This window comes from Chaetodon auriga, chromosome 23, assembly GCF_051107435.1.
Source record: "Chaetodon auriga isolate fChaAug3 chromosome 23, fChaAug3.hap1, whole genome shotgun sequence".
Lineage (NCBI taxonomy): Eukaryota > Metazoa > Chordata > Actinopteri > Chaetodontiformes > Chaetodontidae > Chaetodon > Chaetodon auriga.
In genome coordinates, this window is record NC_135096.1 from 11,904,548 (window position 1) to 11,923,317 (window position 18,770).

The window sequence follows — 18,770 nt, forward strand, 5'->3', positions numbered from 1 at the left end:
ACATGAGCAGAGGGAGGTTGCTGTCCCCGGCTTTGAGCTCGTCTGTGGCTTTGCAGCTCAGTGATTTGGTGTCGCGGGCTGTCAGGCATCATCAGTCGATGGCTCAGTTTTTTTTTTTGTGCTTCTGAATTGCCTCACGGGCTGGATCAAACGGTCTCGCAGGCTGAACGCATCCCAGAGGCCGGACCTTCCCCGTGTGGGTTATATTGTCGTCATAGCATTGCAAGTTCGCCAACACTCTGCTGCTGCTCTGTTGCTCTTCCATAAGGTTGAGAAAACCATGAAAACCCTTTGTATGAGTAAAGCTCCGCATTACACTGAATCCTACTCTTCCCATCATGCAGCTGTGTCTTTCATTACCCTCCCTGCCTGGAAAATGCCCTCACCCTCCATGCATCCCATACATCCACCTACAACAAATGCTACTGCTAGTAATACTGTTACTGATACTTTGACTATCTCTTCCCCTCTTCTCTCCTCATCCCCAGGTGACCCAGAGGCCCGGCTCTGACAAGATGAAGTGTTTCTTTAGAGTCAGCTTCGTGCCTAGGGACCCCGTGGAGCTGCTCCGGAGAGACGCCGTGGCATTTGAATACCTCTATGTGCAGGTGAGCGAGCCCTGGAACTGATTCTGATTGGCCTGAAATAAAAGGTGTTGATTGATAGGTGAATCGTAAAATGTCAACTTTTGGGGGGTGTATTATCTACCAGATGGTCTCAGAATGATTTTTGGTAATTAGCAAAGTTACTCAGATGGATAGATTGGATCCTGTCAAAACAGAAAGCTCATTTGTAAACAAAATCCTCAACTAAACCCACTTGTTACTTCTCCCGAAAATGCTAAATTGCCTCCCCGTTGGGTTCCTTTACTAATGAGACAAGTGGAATAGGCTGGGAGAGGGAAAGCTAATCATCCTATCTGGCCGGAGTTCACTGCTTCGGTCTTCATCAGGGACTGAAAGCTGTATCTCTTTGAAGCGATCTCAAGCCACAAAGGTTGAGAACAACTTATGTGAGCTCAGCAGGGACGCGCTGCTGCTCGGAATGCCTGACGGAGAGATGAAATGCGCTTCACGAGCCCCGGACGGTCGTTGGGATTCTTATATAACCTTGCTTCCTGCTCTGCCGCAGAGTTGCAACGACGTGGTCCTGGAACGGTTCGGCCCGGAGCTGAAGTACGACGCCGCGCTACGATTGGCCGCACTGCAGATGTACATCCTCACCATGACAACCAGGCAGAGCCAGAAGGTCTCGCTCAAATACATCCAGTAAGTTTGCGTGCGAAGGCAGTTGTGGGTATGCGTGTGTGTTTTTGCCACTCCAGAAATGATCTGTAATGTTGAACAGCCTGGAGCTGCTCCATCAATAATAAATGATGTTCCTCTTTTCTGAAAGTTTTTTTGATGGGTTTACAGAAGCTTATCAGGGAGAGATGAATTCATTGTCCTATTTTCCCTCCTTGGGTGGAGGCATCTTTGACAAACTTCTGGTTTTCAACCGTCAAAACACATGATCTGAAGAAATGTCAACCAGGCTTCCAAACATGGAGAGAAGAGAACCACTCACACAAACAGATGTTTTCTTAAGTTGCACAAACAGAGATTTAAGAGGAAAAACACTTGTTTGGCTTAATTATGAGGCATTAACCTGATTGAACGTGGAGTTTCAGTATGACACAAGCTCCAACAAAACTACACAAATTGCAAATTCAATGCAAAATTAATTTTCTGCTCATCCTGGCTTGCCAAACGACTGAGAGAGTTTTTAGTATTTGTGCTTCTGTTGGCACAGCAGCTCAAACTTCAGTAGTTGCGAGGAGGAATCTCACATTTTGTGAATGGGGTCCTATTGAGGAAGCACTTCTCCGCAGAGAAAGCTCCTCCTGAAAGTCAGTATTCTGTTCTGTGACAGCTTGTCTGAGAGGAAACATCATCCGATTTCTAGCTTTTTGACCCCTTTCTTCGGTGGAAGTTCTTTTTTCCACGGGGGACTTTTGTGCTGAAACCAATCTCCCCTCAACAGAAAGGAGTGGGGTCTTTCGCTGTTCCTGCCTCCCGTCGTGCTGTCCAGCATGAAGGAGAAAAACATCAAGAAGGCTCTGACGCACATCCTCAAAACCAACCAGAACCTCGTGCCTCCAGGGAAAAAAGTAAGCCGCTCTCTTTGTCTTTCTTTGCCCTTGTTAATAAACTTCTGACACACACACACATGCGCACAAAGACAGTGTCTGTTTTCTGATGCAACATCTTAAAATAGCATCACTGCCACGCTCAACCTTGTAAAGGTTCTCACCCTTGTCAACCTAAGACCCTTTGTTGAGCTAGACCTTGAATGCTAATGTGAATAACAAGCAAAGTGCCTTGACAAGCTGTGTGCATAATAAGATATTCATATTCACACACACATGTCCCAGTCAGGGGCCTCTGATCCAACTTCAGCTGAACTTTGTGAAACTGCTTTAATGATACAGGCAGCTGCTGCTCTGCTCATTCTCTAACACCCATATTTACTTTGACACGCGCAAATCAGCAGCGTGGCGAAATGAAATTAACCCGTGCAACAGTTTGAACGTCAGCGAGCGATATGCCAACAGCTGCCATGGATCCCAGTTAGAAAATTAGAATTCAGGGGTGATATTTTCGTCTGGGAGAAGACACAAACTCTTTAAATTATAAGTGCTCAAAAGGAGGCTAAGAGCCATACATTGAAAAGTGTGTATATTTTAAGCTAACGCACTCCTCTTGTGCGTTCCTGCTGCCGTTGTGAGTCCACCGTGGTTCTGATTGAGCCTTGGTTTGCCGTTTTTCTTATTCCCGAACAGCACAAGACATATCTCCTCCGTTGCAACAACAGATGCTGAAGCCACAAAATGAGCAACATCGATAAATCCCGCGAAAAGACCAAAACCAACAATGAATTATATACTGTCGCTGTGTGCTGAGCTCCGCCGTTATCCCAAAAATGACTCAAAAATATCACAATGGATGACGTGCTCCTTCTTTGGAACATGGGCCATGTGGTTTACTCTGGGTCCTGCTGCCACGAATGCTCACTAGAGCTCCAAATATGTATTAATCCTCGCTGAATATAATTTATTCTTATTTCTAAGAACTACAGAGCTCAACTGCTTTCGGAAATTACTGAGCCTTTTGTGTAATATTACGCTACATATTTTTGACCCATTTTAAAGATTGACATCTTCAGCATTAATGAATGGGGCTGGAACGAGCAGCCTTCTCACCTCTGCTTGTTTGAATCAAAAGTTCCCCCCTTCGTTGCTTACATACATATAAAAATAATCTGATCTGTGAAGCAATCACTGACGCTGAGCATATCAAATCTCAGCGGGCAAATTAGCATTGCTCTGTGCCCAATTCAGTCTACCTGATACGGCTTCATGTAGTGGATGAAGGAATGCAGTTATACACACCTGAACTCCAGATGCATGTGTGTATGTCTGTGAAATATCAGTCATACTCGAGGGATATTGATCTCCTCCCTCCAAGCCCGAGCAGTCTGATGTGCTCGCTCATCATTTGCATTCACAGTGGCAGCTGATATCCACTCTATTCATTAGGGAGAAATGCAGCCAAGCCGCACCAATGAACTGACACGCAATTCAAAACGTTGACGCTTCATATTAGTTTTCTCGTTACGGCCTTGAAGTTATCGCTCAGCCCTCGACCGAAAGAGGCTGCTCGCTCGGTTTTTAGGGAAGGTGGCGGTTCAGACTCGGCAAGAATTTCAGAAAAACAGGATGATTTTTTAATGGAGGTGTCTGGTTTTTCAACGAGCAAGGTCAGACATCCCATTAGCCTTTTGTTTCTGAAACTGATGGTGAGGTAAAATATCACATGATTACACTCATTTCATTGTTAAATTCAGGTGCAGCATAGGAGAATGTACTGTATATGCAGTACACCATTTTAAGGATGAGGAGTATTGCAAGTGCTAATTGAGCAATAAGAACACTGAAAAAAAAACCTTCATGTCAGTTGCATGCAAATAAAACAAGGAGTAAAACACTTTAGAATTAGCAATGAAATTAGCAGGAGTAACGTGGAAATATGCTCTATATGTGTCATTGCAGTGAAAACATCAGTACTTAAATATACAACACTTTCAAGTTTGAGTTTGACCCTAAATGGCTGGAGAGGCACACATCCACACAAGCAAGCAATAAAGAGCACTGCAGTGGAGCAGATTTTGATCAGATTTAAATGATATGATGGGATATAATGGAAAATCAGCGGTCCACATCAAAATGACTGGAGGGTGCTTTATGTCCTGACTGCCGGAGACAAATAGGTCTGTTAAGGTCGAGGTGGTCGGTTTTCAGATGCCTGCTAATGTGTCACGCTTCTCTCCTCCCTGCAGCTGACTGCTTTGCAGGCCAAGGTGCATTACCTGAGGTACCTCAGTGAACTCAGACTCTATGGAGGGAGGGAGTTCAAATCAATACTTTTGGTAAGACCTTTAGCTCTGGAGAGGATTTGTAAAAGTTGTGGAACAAGCTTGAGTTTAGAATTGTATCTCTGTCTCTGTTAAAGTCTTTTAGTGCAAAGCTTGACCGAGCCGATTTGTTTCTGAATTACTTTTAACAAAAACTTACTGCTTTCTGCAGCAAGGAGAGAAACAGACAGACGTGACGCTGTTAGTGGGCCCACGTTATGGCATCAGCCATGTCATCAACACCCGGACCAACCTGGTGGCCCTGTTGGCTGACTTCAGCCATGTCAACCGCATCGAGATCCTCACTGAGGACGAGACCAACGTGCGGCTGGAGCTGCACGTTCTGGACGTCAGGGTGAGCCCAGTTCTGTGTGAAAACAGAAGTACCAGCAAATTTTACAATGTTTGACACAAATTATTGCATTAACTTTGTTTGTTGCCCCTCCTTCCACCCTGCCTTCTCTCCTTTCCTTCTTTTTTATCCACAGCCCATCACCCTGATCATGGAGTCAAGTGATGCAATGAACCTGGCCTGTATAACAGCAGGCTACTATCGCCTCCTAGTGGACTCAAGGAGATCTATCTTCAGCATGCCCCACTGCAACAGCACAGGAGGGGACGATAACAGTGAGTTATTATTGACAATAAGTTGCTTCTCAAAATGTTATGTGGCAGAAGGTAATGTTTTCAGCTGTTATTTAAATGAAATAAAATGATGTCTGAAGGGCATCTGACAAGTTTTGACAAAGATTTTGTTTACCAGATGTGTGAAAACATTTGCATTTGGGTGAGAGAAGTACAGACAACTTGCATCATAACTGTTGTTGAAACAAGTGGTGTGGTCTTTGTCCAGGAAGGAAACGACTCCTGGCTGGATTAAATGGCTTAAAAATTGATGCTTTACAGTACAGCATAAAACCTCAAAATTCTTGAAGTGGAGCACTCAGAAGTCTAAAGGAGGAAGGCTGTTTAAAATTTAATCAACAGAAAATATAAAACAAAGTAATAAGACCTTGTATTGCTGCTGTCTGCAGGTCAGGATCGTGTCCTGGAGTGGCCGTACAGCACATCTCTGGGGGACAATGAGGAGGCGTCACCCAGCCAGGAAGAGGTCTACAACAGGGACTCTGAGTATTCAGACAATGGGCAGAGAGAAAACAGCCTCTCTCCTTACTTCCATGAACCCCAAAACCCTGAAAGTGACCCAGGGGCACGGAGAAGCCCGATACCCCCTCCTCTTCCCCCCGCTACCAGACACAAACCTCAAGACTCACCTCGGAGTGCAAAAGTGTCGTTCATTTTTGGGGGGGACCCACCCTTGAACAAGGCTAAGAGCTTAGGCTATGAAAGACTGTTGGAGAGCCCTGAGGTACCCGAGCACAGACCGCCCTACTTGCACAACAACACAGACTTTCGGACACAGGACAAGGTGCCATTTCAGTTCAGTGGTCTGACGCATGTCTACAGTAACATAATAAGTGAGGAAGGTGGTGAAGAGCCACTGCTAAGAGACCTGTTTTATCGTGACACGACGGACGATGCAGAGGATGACGACGATGCTTCCTGTGAAGAAGACTCCACAGGGGGTACACCTGTGGGTGACGACAGAGGAGGTGGACACGAAAACTGCGGCAACCAAGGGGGAGGGTTACCTACGGCAGCCGGCAAAGCCACCTTCCTCACGCTTTCTGGTTCTACTGACGACATCATCGACCTGACATCGCTGCCTCCTCCTGAGGGAGACGACGGCGTCGACGACGAAGAGGACGACGCCCTGCTGCAGACGCTCAACTTGGCAATCGCAGCGCCACCACCGGGCTTTCGGGACAGTTCAGATGAGGACACAGCACCCGAGGGAAGGCCACTCAACACGTGTGACAGTGATGATATCCCAGTGTCGTTAATTGATGCCATTCCAACACATGGGGAGGGGGAAGGGAGCAGGGGAGGGGAGAAAAGGCTGGAGAATGCGGTAATGAATACTCTACAGGCCCTGGAGGCTCTGTCTGTCTCTGAACAGAGGCCTCCCCCACCGCCACCCAATAGTAACAATCCAGGTCTGTTGAACACTATTGCAATCACAGTAATGTTCGATCACATCACTTGTATCTTTGTTCAGTATTTGTTTTCAGAGCTTTTTCCTTTTTAACCCACCCCAAAATAAATCCTGTGTCTCAGTCTACAGTCTCTCACATTCAACATCATTGGGACCACTTAAGATGTGAAGGATTTTATTTGTTTTTCTTTTATCAAAAGAGAAAAGTTTAGTCGTTCTCTCTCCACCATTTTGCTTTAATTCTTTCACCTCCTTTAAGCACTCCCAAAACACATCCATTGACACCAGAGCAGAAACTTGTATAAACATATACGTATATTAATATTAAATGTATTAATTTCGTATCTCTTATCTCCTAGGTGTTTACACATCTCGAGGCTTTAGCCAAGAATCATCCTCAGATTCTGGCAATGAGACCAACTCCTCAGAGATGACTGAAATCTCTGAACTGGCTGCTACTCACAGGCTCAGCGAGAGCCACATGCGTCTTCTTGTGGCCACAAGGGAAGGCTACCAACCTTTACTTGAGGAGAAAACAGAATTCCCCGTCTCACCTAGTACAGGAGGTACGATCCAAAAGAAACCCCACAGTCCAACACGGCACCTTCAGCCTCCAGCAGTTCCTCCAAGACGGAGCCCACAGTTGGACGCTGCATCGTCAGGTCGAGATGGCTTGGAGATGAGGTCGCAGACTAACTTCTCATCCACCCTCCAGCGCCCAAGTTCCACCACACCAGGAGGCAAGCATCACAAAAAGTCTGCAGACTCCAGTGGGAAGTACAACACCTTCAGCACAAGGGAAGGGCATCGAGGTGAGAGCAGTGGGAGCCGTAGCCGCCTTGATTTGGACCAGCGAGCTTCATTCTGTGAGCGAGTAGAAAGTCAAAGAAGACAGAATTCTTTCTTGGCAGAAAATTCTGCCGCCGAGGGCCTTGCAATGAACAGCCTCCCCCGTGACCATCATAGAATACCCCGCCCTCCTTCCTCTACCTCTGATCATGTGTTAGATGTTGTGGACCTGGGGGACTGTGGTGCAGATAATGGAGCTGCAGCTGTTGAGCAAGATGAGCATCTAGTTGTAGCGTCACTGCTGTCCCCAACCAAAAAATCCAGATCAGGAGGATCTGACCAGGGATCGGACATTCAGAGTGACCATCAGCCTATTTCTAGACAGCAGAGTGTTGCACGGTTGTGTGAGTACCATCTAGCGAAAAGGATTTCAAATTTGCAAGGAGAAGCCCACAGTTCACTGCAGGGTTCTCTGTGCTCATCGCTCGATGCTGGTGGCAGCACGAACAGTAGCGCCTGTGCCACCCCGACCGACTCACCACTTGGCCCAGGTGCAGTTGAATCAAAGCACCACCATTTGCAAAGGCACCCGCTTTCCAGTTCCTCCTCCTCATTACTCAGGGTGCTAAACTATGAAGATAACAAACCTGGAATCCCTCGTGGCATCCCTGTCCAGAGCTCTCAGGGAAAAGACCTCCACCCTCACGCAGACCCTGCCCTCCTTCGCAAAATGCTGCCCAACATTCATCCTCCCGCTGCTGGCACTGAACCGGGCCGCCCCTCCTCAGCCACACCATCCAAGCATAAAGAGAGCACAGGTACTGGAAGCAAGAGGCCCCACAATGATCTGCATGCTAAACAACAGGCCTGTTTTAAGGGGATGAACCAGAAGGAAGGCAGTGAGGCCTACAGACAACTGATTAACTATCTAACAGTCAGCCAGATGCATCAGGGAGGGAAGCTGCAAAGTGCAGGCATGGGAGGGGCAGTGAAAAAGGACACCAGACGCTTTATCACGAGCAACCCTCAGCTTGTTGAAATGGTTAAGAATAGGGGGAATACCATTGCTCGTTGCCCATGTATGCCTTCCTCTCTATCATCCCCATTTCTCAGCCCAAATTTAGTCACCCCTAATACAGCCACCATGCAGCTGGATAATAAAAATCCACGGTCATACCATTCAGCCACACTTCCTGCCAAACTCAAGAGAAGTCCTGACATGCATGCTCAGAGACTGAATGACAGTCTAGATTTCAGGGCAGTAACAGCTGAGAGGAGAAGCTCCTTTTCTGGCCTGGAAAGTGAACTAGAAAGGAGTGGTATGGACCCAGAGCACTTCCTGTCACTGTATAACAGAGAGGGCTGTATCAGCCGCGATGGGGGATTCATGACAGGTGGAAACCGCCACAGTGGGGGCACCGCTAATCGTCCCCCACCTCGGTCAAGAAGCCAACCGAGTGGCAGCACAGAGGATTGGTTCAGATCAGACCCGAGAGCAAAGCATGCAGTTCAGCAGTCTCCTCATCCTCGTCCTAATGATTCTATTTGTTTCTCTGCTGCCCCCAGTGTAAGTGGTCAACGAGCAGACCTCAACAGCATCTCACTTGGAAGGGGAGACCATCCTTCAGCTTTTATCAGGCAGGCATCTACTGGGAGTCGGGCTTGCATTACATCTCCAACTCCTAACACACAATGTCCACCTCCTCCACCACCTCCCCCACCACCTCCTCCGTTGCCTCTTCCGGGGCAAGCCAACGCTAGCTCCAGCAACTCAGGATGCACACAGAATTCCATCCATTCCATCCAGTCCCGGCAGAATCAGAACCACATTCAGGCTGTTCCCCCATCTCTGCCGCTGACAGATCCCTTCAGCAATAACCTGCAACGGGGTCGGGAGCTCAAACGCAGCTCCAGCAATGTTACTGCCACTTCTGGTAGTGTGGAAGTTCTGTTTGATAAGCCCAGTCGAAGCCGGAGCCAGCAGCCCTTGTCACCATCTGTGCCCCAGCAAGGTGAGACCAAAGTCCAGCGGAGGCCAACAAGGAAGCGGCTCTCCAAGAGCTACTCCCAAGGCTCTGTTTCTTCCCACACCACGTGCTGGTCTACAAGCAGTCGGGTAGACAGTAGAAGGGCGTCTGTTGCATTCCCATTACAGAAAGACGCCAAACACATGAAGGGCTCTCAAAAGCTGGACACCAGTCCCTGGAGATGCAATGGACCTTTTAGCTACTGCTTCTTCAAACGAAAGAGTGAGGGTGAAGAGGATGAGATTGAGTGGGAGAGGCCCAGACGAAGCCGTGGTGGGAACGATAGTGATAATGACAGTGCCACTGCATCAGCCATATTGCCCTGTGGCTCAGTTGTGGATGCAGCTGGGGAGCAGCTGTATGGGGAGGTCCTCAATAACATGAGCTTCAGTGACCGTCTCGCACGAATCAACGCACTCAAGGACCACATGTATGGCTTCCCTTCCGGCTTCACCGATGTCCGCCGTGATGCCAGTGAGCTCATTGCACTGGTGAGATCCAGCGTTGGGCGCTGCGACCGTGGACCCCAGATGCCTCTCCAGGATGTAGCCCAATACAAGCAGCTCCTCTCCGTTGAGTCGAAAGAATTAGGCCGAGCATGCCGGAGGATGGCACAGGCCCACGGCAGTCCTGAGGAGATGCTGCTTGCTGTAACTTGTAGCTTCCAGGTGCTATGCTGTCTCTGTGAAGCTTGTATGTGTCTGGTGAGGGGGCTCGGAGCCTCAGCCTCACACCAGCAGAGAGAGGTTGTGGCAAAGGTGGATGAGGTTGTCATGAACTACATCTGTTTGCTCAAAGCAGCTGAGACTGCCACCGTGGGAGCACCAGGGGAGCACAGTGTGAAAGCCCTGGTCCGCCACTCAAGCACTATGTCGGCCATTGCTAACGCACTCACCCGCTCCCTTAAAACGCTGCTTAGCAAGTAGAGGCTACTTCTTTTGCTTTATAGTGTGGCCTACACAGTCAGTAGAAGTCTGTTTTTAAGCATCTTGCTATTTTTGAGTCTGCTGGAAGAATCATGTACTTTTCACATGAGGTCTGGATCGTCTCCATATCAAACTCAATCAAGTGTACGGCTCACTGCAGTTAGTGTTAAAGTTACATAAAACTCACGCTGAAAAATTAGGAAGATGCTGAAAGGCAGTCCTATCTGACTGCACTTGCTTTTTCTGATGACAGTATTATAATGTACATTTACAAAGCCATGCTGTCACAGAACTTTGTAATAAGATATGTCCCTAATAGATACCCCTTTACCTGTGCATTATGTAACTTATTTAAAAATACATGTATATAATGTACATAAATACAATATAATTATATTATTTGATGTAGCAGTTTCAAGAAGCCATTGAGTTTTCAGCTTTATTTGCTCTAATATTGTACAGGGCTGGAGTGAATTTCACTTTCAGTTCAATCAGTTCATAAAAGTGCAGTTTTACAATTTATAGTTGTGATATAAAAATGTACCTGTAGAAATGTAAGTAAAAATGTGTGACTGTCAGTCCAGTGAGGAAATTGTTGCTCTTATTTGATTCACACGATAAATATAAGGTTGAGCTAATGGATGACCGTGTAAAAGTGAACTGATTTCAACCCTGTTGCATAGCAATGCATTTTATTTATTTTTTTTTAGGACTGTTAAAAATACATGGACACTAAAATTGCGCTGCATTTATCACTGCTTCATATTTTACCAAATAGATTATTTTCAGACAAGAAGAATAACAGTATATAATTACTATTCTCCAAAAGTCTAAATACATAAAACTATAATAATACTATAATATTAACAATTAAGAAAAAAATGTTCTTTATTAGGAAATATTTCAGATTGACCACTGTGTTAATTCTATATGATTATTTTTGTGTTTTATTATCATCTGTTTTGGAATAAATTCTGTGCTTAAATGATTTATTATTCCACACTCTGTATCAAGATGCAGTTTGTCTCTTGATGAGAAATTCATTTTTTCCCCCCAATAATCCACCAATCTATTAAAAAACTTTTACAGATATTTTATGTGTCTTACCGCGTGTCTTTTGGTTTGAATGGCTCACTTTGACAGACAGTCAGCACTGGTGTGTTCGGAGCGTTGTGCCATCCTGCCATAACAACACAACTTAAATGTCAGTTTCATAGAACTGCAATGAATAAAGCATACAGTTCTTGCAGTTGCAAGAACTGTATGCTTTACACAGTATTCTTACTGATTAATTAAAATTTGGTTTTAGCAGCATGAAGATTCTAGTAAAACACAAACTGAGTGGGTCTTAATACAGTTTATGCTTCACATGTATGAGAAAAATAATATCCTCTGTCCATGCCAAGTTATTGATTTGAATTTAAGGGCAACATGAAGAATTTAATACTATTTGATATCATTGGTGTTTTAATTTAGTACTATTGATGTTATTTTATACTGTTGATAGCATTTGATAAACTTTTTAACACTGTGGCATGTAGCCTGCGCGCACTTACGTTGAGTCCATGCGTGCACGAGGCGTGCGCATGGGGTGTGTTCACGTGACCTTTTACCCGAGCAACAGAGGAGACGGAGGGGAGGACATTGGTGACCTCATTTGTATATTGGGCGCCTGTTCCACACACGCTGCGACGTTTACCAATCAGGTCGACGCATGCAACAAACCACGCCCGCGCGGCAACTCGTGTCGCGCGCTTTAGCAGCATTGTACTCTCGGAGGAGCGGATGGAGGTTGTGAGATTGTCCTGACCTGCACTTCGGTAGGCTTCACAAGTGCGAGTACTTTTTGTGGTAGTTAGTTAACTTCAAAGAACTTCGCTTTTGCAGGGGATATTGGCGAGCTCGAAAACCGCACTGACGCCTGTGGAGGAGTTGCTGACCGACTGCCGAGTTCGCCAGCTGAAGCCAGCGACCGCCGTGGAAAAGTTATTGTTGGGTACCCCGTGGGGGTTTAAAGTTCAGCTAACAGTAGCGTCACAGGCTACTAGCAGGTAGTTAGCTCAGTATCCTCACCGATTAGTTCGGTCACAATGGCAGCGGTGTGCCAGTCACGACGTGCCTTGGTGGAAATACCTGCTCCACAGCCCAAAATTGCAGGTTAGTCTGAAATGTGACAGCTTTGTTTTTAGGCTTAAAATTGCTGTAATGTTAACTTCTTTGTGCTGAAGGCGCCACTTTGCTATCATGCTAATGTCATCACAGGCACGCGCGCGCAGGATTAACATTTATCTGATATTAGGTTATTGTTAACAACAACTTTAATGTGGACAACTGCGTTGCCTTCACACAATTGTAGTGGTATATATTATACACTGGCGTGTGCTGCAGTCGATTTAATCATCGCGCCTTACGCTGTGTGAAACCAGTCGCAGTGTAGGAAATATTAACTCTAACCACTGTCACCCAGTGACATAACACAAAGTTTGAATGTTCCCATTTTTTCCATAGCTCGAATGAGGAGGTCCTATCTAGAAATACTAAGTGCTCGTTTGGCCCCATCTCCACTTCCAAGGGGTAGAAACACAACTCCAGCCACAAAGCGTGAGCAGTCATGTAAGTAACCCAGAGAAACCACCATCATACGACCTGCAAAGCCTCATGTGTGGCTGGTTTTGTGAACTGACTTCATAGGAGGCAAAATGGAAAAAGACTTATGCTGTGGTGTGTTACTGTCCTAATTATACACCTGTGTTTTGCAGTGGACTTGTCCATTGGTAACATGTGGAGTCGGGGCATAGAGGAGCAGTGTGACAAGATGGATGAGCACCATACCCCCCTCTCCAAACAGCAGCTTGTGCAGTTAATCAGATCCCTCATCCTAGTTGAACAGGTATCTGTCCTGCCAATCTTAATAAGATGAGATGGAACATTTTTCATCCCTAGCAGAATTTTATCAGCAAGATGTAAAATAAGATAGATGAATGAACTGCCAGCCTTCACCTAAAATATGATGTGTTGCATTTCATCCTAGAGCCAAGAGCCCAGGATCCTGGCATCAGACCTGAAGTATCTCCAGGAAGACCTGCAGTTAAAGAAAGCGAATGTTTACAGGTCCATACCCTATTCTCGGTTTGGCTCCAACAGGGACGCTCACTGTTACAGAAAGGCATATCCTCACCTGGTGGCATTTAAAGTGAGTAAAGTTATGGCATGTTTGGATAAATGCTAACACTTTTTGGAAACCTACAGATTTAATTTTACTTGTTTACTGTCTAATTCTCATTTGCAGAAAAGTGATGTGTTTTATTTTAGCCTTTTAAAAGGAGCTGTTGGCACTTTGAGCACACCCCTGCTGTTCTTTTCTAATTAAGCTTTTTTTCTTTTCTCCATAAAGTGACTTTTTGTCACCAGTGTTTTAAAAACTGCTCCATATGCTACCTCCATGTGGCTCAATGCGTGGAGTGTTTCGTGTCATCCTAATCCATTACCTCCTTATCCTCTCCCTCAGGTTTCGTGTCAGGAGTGGGGCCAGGTTCTCTTAAGGAACAAAGAGTGGGACGCAGTGTTGGAGCACACACTCATGGCGTGGCGCTACACCAGCGAGTTGCCGCAGTGGGATACAGCGAACCATAATGCTCTGCGAGAACAATGTTACAGCATTTTGGCAGCTCACAGCCTCACTGCTCTTCAGCACTACCACCCTGAACCCAACAGAGGACGTGAGCTCCTCAGAAGGTAACACTTTAGTGAGGATATGTCCACACACAGGTCCTAAACAATCCATACATTGATTGTCTCAATACAAATTATAGAACCATTATAGTGGTGATTGATCAGTTTGGCTGCAAGTCACACATGAAACCAAATGTTTTCACTCAGTCTTTTAAATTTGTGTGTAATTAATTTTTTTTGTAGTTTTTCATTCATGTGTGTGTCTGAAAATCAGAGTGAACCAAACACTCGGTGGTACGCCTGTACACTAATAAAGTCACTTAATTTCCTTTAATTATGTGGCACTAATAAGATGTTTACTGCAGGCTGCCCACATCCTTCTCAACAATAACCTGTTCCTTAAACGAAGCAGGTCAGGTCAGGTTCCTGGGAAAATCAGGCTACAGCAAACCTGTATGGAAGTTATCACTGTACTGTGCTTTCGCATTTTTGACTACTATAAAGTAGAGAACTGTCGAAACCGTGACATACTTGATAAAACAACGGCTCACCGCGTTATTTTTGCCAATGATTTTTGCCGACTTCAATTTCCAACTGAAGCAGTGCATCATGGGTGTCCTACTGAAGTCCTGTCTTGCCACCTGTTGAATGTAAGTTCATTCACCTTTCAGCGCAGGGTTGGTACACCAGCCTGCAGAACTTAGCTGGGTCTGTTTGCCTTTCCCTCACAACCTCGGTGTTTCCTTCAGCTCTCACCGGGATGCATAAAATCTGTTGGTGGATGATCTTTATCTGTCATCTTAAGTATTCTTGCAGTTAAAATTAGATTTAAGAACACAGCCTCAAAATGGTGGGTGCTTACATTCTGAGTTAGCAGGTAAATTTACTTGCTAATTAGCCATTAGCTTGCTGTAGGTGCCAACTGTTGAGCCTCTTGATGGGCTATCATGCCTAGATGCTGCCATATTCATATCTGTTTACTTTTCTTACTATTGTAGTTGGTTTTGTAATCAGTTCATCAGCCCCAGAAATTGTGTCCATCATCAGTTTTAACAGAAACTAGAGGTCAACCGATCTAAACCAATATAATAATGATCGTTTGGAGCAGCATTCAAAACAAATTATCTCAAGTATACAGTGACATTTCTGTCACTTCCCTGTAAAGTGGTGATGTCTCTGTGCAGCCATTAGCTGCTATCAGAGCCAAATTCAATCAACGGTAGTTTGTAAAACAGATGAATCGGCTAAACCAATGAATCGGTCAACCTCTAACAGAAACAAGAAGGTACCCGGGTGAAAACTGTCGAACTGATGACTCTTCTGTTCGTCTCTCTCTAGGTTGAAGATGGCCCAGTTGCACAGCCAGTCAGTTGGGCCCTGTGTTGAGGAGTTGCAGAGGATTCTGGCATGTGCTGATGTCTCCCCCATGGACACGAATTAACATGACAAATTGAAACAGCCCTTGATAGGAAGACGGTTCCCCACCTCTGTTCTAAGTGGTTGGAAGTGCATTGAAACCCCTTATTTAATCATACTGCATTTGTACATCATCTGGGAGGTATTGCTACGAGGAGTGTCACATGTCTTGCGTGGCACACGTCGTCTTCTGTTCATCATTGGTTAACGTTACATTCATATGTTACTGAACAGCTTCTTTCCTTCTAGAGCAACATCTGAGAAGCGTGACAGAGCGAGAATGTGTATTTCTAGACATTTGGACAGAATAACTTTTGCATTGAGCAGAGAAATGTAAATATTAAATTTGAAACAGCCGTCCTCATTGCTTTGAAAGGATGCGTGTGCATGTATGTCTTTGTTTCTGTTCACGATACTTGAAACTGTGCCATGTGCCACTCATTACCTGTCGATACCGGTATTTTTTATGTCTGTCTCGTTTATAAAGAATCGTCTTTGTTACTGATTGCACTGTTTGTCCTGAAAACTTGAAGATTTTTGATAAAGTAGACCACTAATTTCAATAAAGTTGTCGCTTTGTACTGGCGAAAGGCTTGCTCATCTGTTTGGAGTTATGGCCTTGCTGTGTCTTCGATCTCTGTATATCCATACTACAGTAACTGATGACCATTCAGTCACCAGTCAGTCACACAATGTGTCACATGCACCTAAAGTGGCTGTCATCAGATGTCTGCATGCATTTTTCATATTGTGCATTAAGACCTGTGAGACAACAAATGTATGATCCTGCTTGTGTTGTTTTTCTTTTTCATGGATGGGAATTAAAGCTCGACTGGGTGTGGGGTTTTTTTTTTGTTTTTGGAGTAGAACAGCCATAAATTTACCATGCCTTTTTGAACCCTCCGAATCATCTGTGCACACAGTGTAGTTTTGCACTGAAGCTAGTTTTTGTCTGAAATTGATTAGCAGGCTGGGATAGTGTGATTTGTAGACTGTGGAGTTTGCAAAGCCCCTTGAATGGAGCCCGCTGCCCCTTACAGATGGGCCATTGCTGGAGATAATAGGATTAATCTGTCAATGGATTGATCATTTGTCCATTCCAGCAGCCTCAGCACTGCCTCTTCACTTACCATTTTACACCACTAGGTGGAGCCCATGCCCCACCAACTGCCAGCGTCCCCATCCTTGGGCTCAGCCTTGAGACTTCAGTGGAGGCGCATTATACATGTCACTGTAGAATCAGCTGTTGCCATGGTGCTCTATAGAGTGAATATTAAATAAAATTTAAGTGCTATTTATGGTTAAAGATGATCAATGGCGGGTTGAGAGGCTGTTGGCTGATGCACAGACTTCCTGCTGTGCATTTTCTCTGTCAGAAGTAAAGACGTCATATTACTGAGCAATATTACTCGCTGTTACTCATATAGAGACATCTGTAGTGGTGTTATTGTCCTTCAGGGACTTTGATATCCGATGATATCTGCTGCTTTTGTGTGGAAATATATTGTACCTTGAAGGACTTTCCTGTGATGTTTATATTTAAACACCAGGATTAATACAACTATTTGTCTCCAGGCGACTGCAGAGAGTTGAATATAGTAATATTTCAGCAATATATGCAAATGTGGCCAGCCCACTCACATAGATATGTGCTGTTGGATTGTGATCTGTAAATTGGAGATTCAGTTGGTGGGCTGCCGGTGGTTCAGGCTCCCACAGTTTAGCCCACATAAACTGGCCTACATCGAATCCCCCTGGAGTCGTTCTTGTTTGTCTCACTCTGTCTTTTGTTGCCTCTCATTACACACCGAAAAACGTGTTTGACTAAGCCATCGCAGGAAATTAACTTTCATAGCTGTGTCAGAGCAAACAAAATGGAGCAACATCATAGAAATTTCATAGCGATAATGTCGAAATTAGTGGTGCAAATTGTTCCCTTTACAAACAAGGACAACCAGAGGCTGTTTCACATACTCTGCAAATGCATTGCCTGTTCTTACACGGTGAATCCTCGAAGCAAATGCTTTTAAACGTGGGACCCACAACGTTTCCTGAGCTACTTTGGAGGCTACCAAGGAGTCCTCAGCAGAACCATGAGAATCGAATGGCGAGCGAGGAGCGTTTGTAGCTCTCTGATCTTGGCACTGCAGAAGATCCGACTCCTTAAAGAGGTTGGAAGCACACTGAAGTAGCGTTGAAGTTAAAATGCCTTTATTATGACATGGCTCCAAAGGTAAAAAGAACATACGATCAATGCATTACAGCTCCCCTGTGCCATGGATGATCCATTTTTTGAAGGTTGCCCTCAGTCCTGCCCCAAGATCAGAGAGCTACCAGCTACAAAGACGGACCTCCCGGTTTGTTTGCCTCTCTGCATCGCTGTTGCCCTTTCATAGAGCGGTAAATTCTGTATTCGAGCTCTGCGCCGTAAACCCCCCAAACAGTGCTCCAATCAGCAAAGAGTTTATGACCCAAATACGTTCTGTCACTTGAGCTCAGCCCAGGAGAGGATGTAAGAATATTTCACTATTTCCTTTGCTCATTATCTTCCAAGTAGCATCACAGATAGCATCCTTGTGAATATCTTACTGAATCATGTTGTCCGTATGTGTTAATCAGCTACATTTTATTAGAGATGCATGGCAATATGTTGCTGTCCCCTGGGAAAGGAAATATCCAAGCTAAAGTGCATTCATTGTTACAAAGAGCATAAATGCTCCGAGCATTTATGCTCGTGATGCTATCGTCTTTTTTTGTACATGGCTTGTAGCTGCGCTCTCTGGAGGTGCTCATTTACAATATAATACAGTCACACGATGCATTTCCTTTCAAGCTGGAAGAAGCTCTTGCTGCCTCTCACTCACGCTGTTGATATTGTTCACTCCACCTGCATATGCGGTTCAATCGAAACCTGGGAAGCCATGGGAGACTCAGACGAAGTCAAACATGCCCCATGATGGATTAGCTTACAGTAGGAGCTGTGATGTGTCACTTAAACTCAGAAAGTACAATTGGCAAACAATACACCAACTTAATGGCAAGCATGTGCCAAAATGATGCGTTTAAGTTCAAGTGAGAAAGCCCTCTCGTGGCCAGAGGTTGGACTTTGATTTGAGAAACTGCTGTTCGCTTCCTGTTTCCTCTTGATAGTCACAATTGTTTTCTTTTCTCCATCACCGTGATTGCTCCACAATGCTTCCCTAACCCTTCCCAAATTGTTTTTGGGCTGATCCAAACCTTAACAACTGCTGTGTCAGATCAGGAAAAAGCTTTATTTTTACATTGATTTGTAATGGCTTTGGAAGGCTGATAGAGGTGTCGGATCAGAAAACGCGTTGTTGCTGGAGGGCAGTTCTTAGACTTTTTGAGTTTGGATCACTCCACTGACCCTGATCTCAGTTAACTCGTAAATATGATGAGGTGTGTTCCTAA

The 18,770-nt window shown here is 45.1% G+C and overlaps 2 protein-coding genes across 3 annotated transcripts in view; both read left to right on the top strand.

Moving 5' to 3' along the window:
* The window catches only part of LOC143315790 (FERM and PDZ domain-containing protein 4-like), a 43,671-nt gene extending 31,719 nt beyond the window's left edge, over nucleotides 1-11,952 (top strand). Inside the window, exons 9-17 of one of the 2 annotated variants that reach the window (XM_076723217.1) lie at nucleotides 489-608; nucleotides 1,132-1,268; nucleotides 2,023-2,149; nucleotides 4,378-4,467; nucleotides 4,625-4,807; nucleotides 4,941-5,079; nucleotides 5,487-6,509; nucleotides 6,868-8,115; nucleotides 8,864-8,994. In XM_076723217.1, coding sequence (XP_076579332.1) covers nucleotides 489-608; nucleotides 1,132-1,268; nucleotides 2,023-2,149; nucleotides 4,378-4,467; nucleotides 4,625-4,807; nucleotides 4,941-5,079; nucleotides 5,487-6,509; nucleotides 6,868-8,115; nucleotides 8,864-8,868 — 3,072 coding nt within the window. In that variant the 3' untranslated portion in view covers nucleotides 8,869-8,994. Of the gene's footprint in view, nucleotides 1-488; nucleotides 609-1,131; nucleotides 1,269-2,022; nucleotides 2,150-4,377; nucleotides 4,468-4,624; nucleotides 4,808-4,940; nucleotides 5,080-5,486; nucleotides 6,510-6,867 lie in introns of both variants that reach the window. The other variant, XM_076723216.1, reaches the window with a different exon arrangement.
* Nucleotides 11,953-12,047: 95 nt separating this feature from the next.
* LOC143315792 (uncharacterized) lies at nucleotides 12,048-15,872 on the top strand. Its single transcript, XM_076723218.1, has 6 exons — nucleotides 12,048-12,407; nucleotides 12,759-12,863; nucleotides 13,010-13,140; nucleotides 13,282-13,443; nucleotides 13,759-13,985; nucleotides 15,261-15,872. The coding sequence occupies exons 1-6, from the start codon at nucleotides 12,341-12,343 to the stop codon at nucleotides 15,361-15,363; spliced, it is 795 nt and encodes a 264-aa protein (XP_076579333.1). The 5' UTR covers nucleotides 12,048-12,340; the 3' UTR covers nucleotides 15,364-15,872.
* Nucleotides 15,873-18,770: the final 2,898 nt, after the last annotated feature.

What these genes read in the sequence shown, in the direction of transcription:
- LOC143315792 (XM_076723218.1), top strand. Translation starts at nt 12,341, where the DNA reads ATGGCAGCGGTGTGCCAGTCACGACGTGCCTTGGTGGAAATACCTGCT. An exon ending in TCCACAGCCCAAAATTGCAG is followed by an intron (nt 12,408 to 12,758) that starts GTTAGTCTGAAA and finishes TTTTTTCCATAG; the next exon opens with CTCGAATGAGGAGGTCCTAT. An exon ending in CTCACCTGGTGGCATTTAAA is followed by an intron (nt 13,444 to 13,758) that starts GTGAGTAAAGTT and finishes CCTCTCCCTCAG; the next exon opens with GTTTCGTGTCAGGAGTGGGG.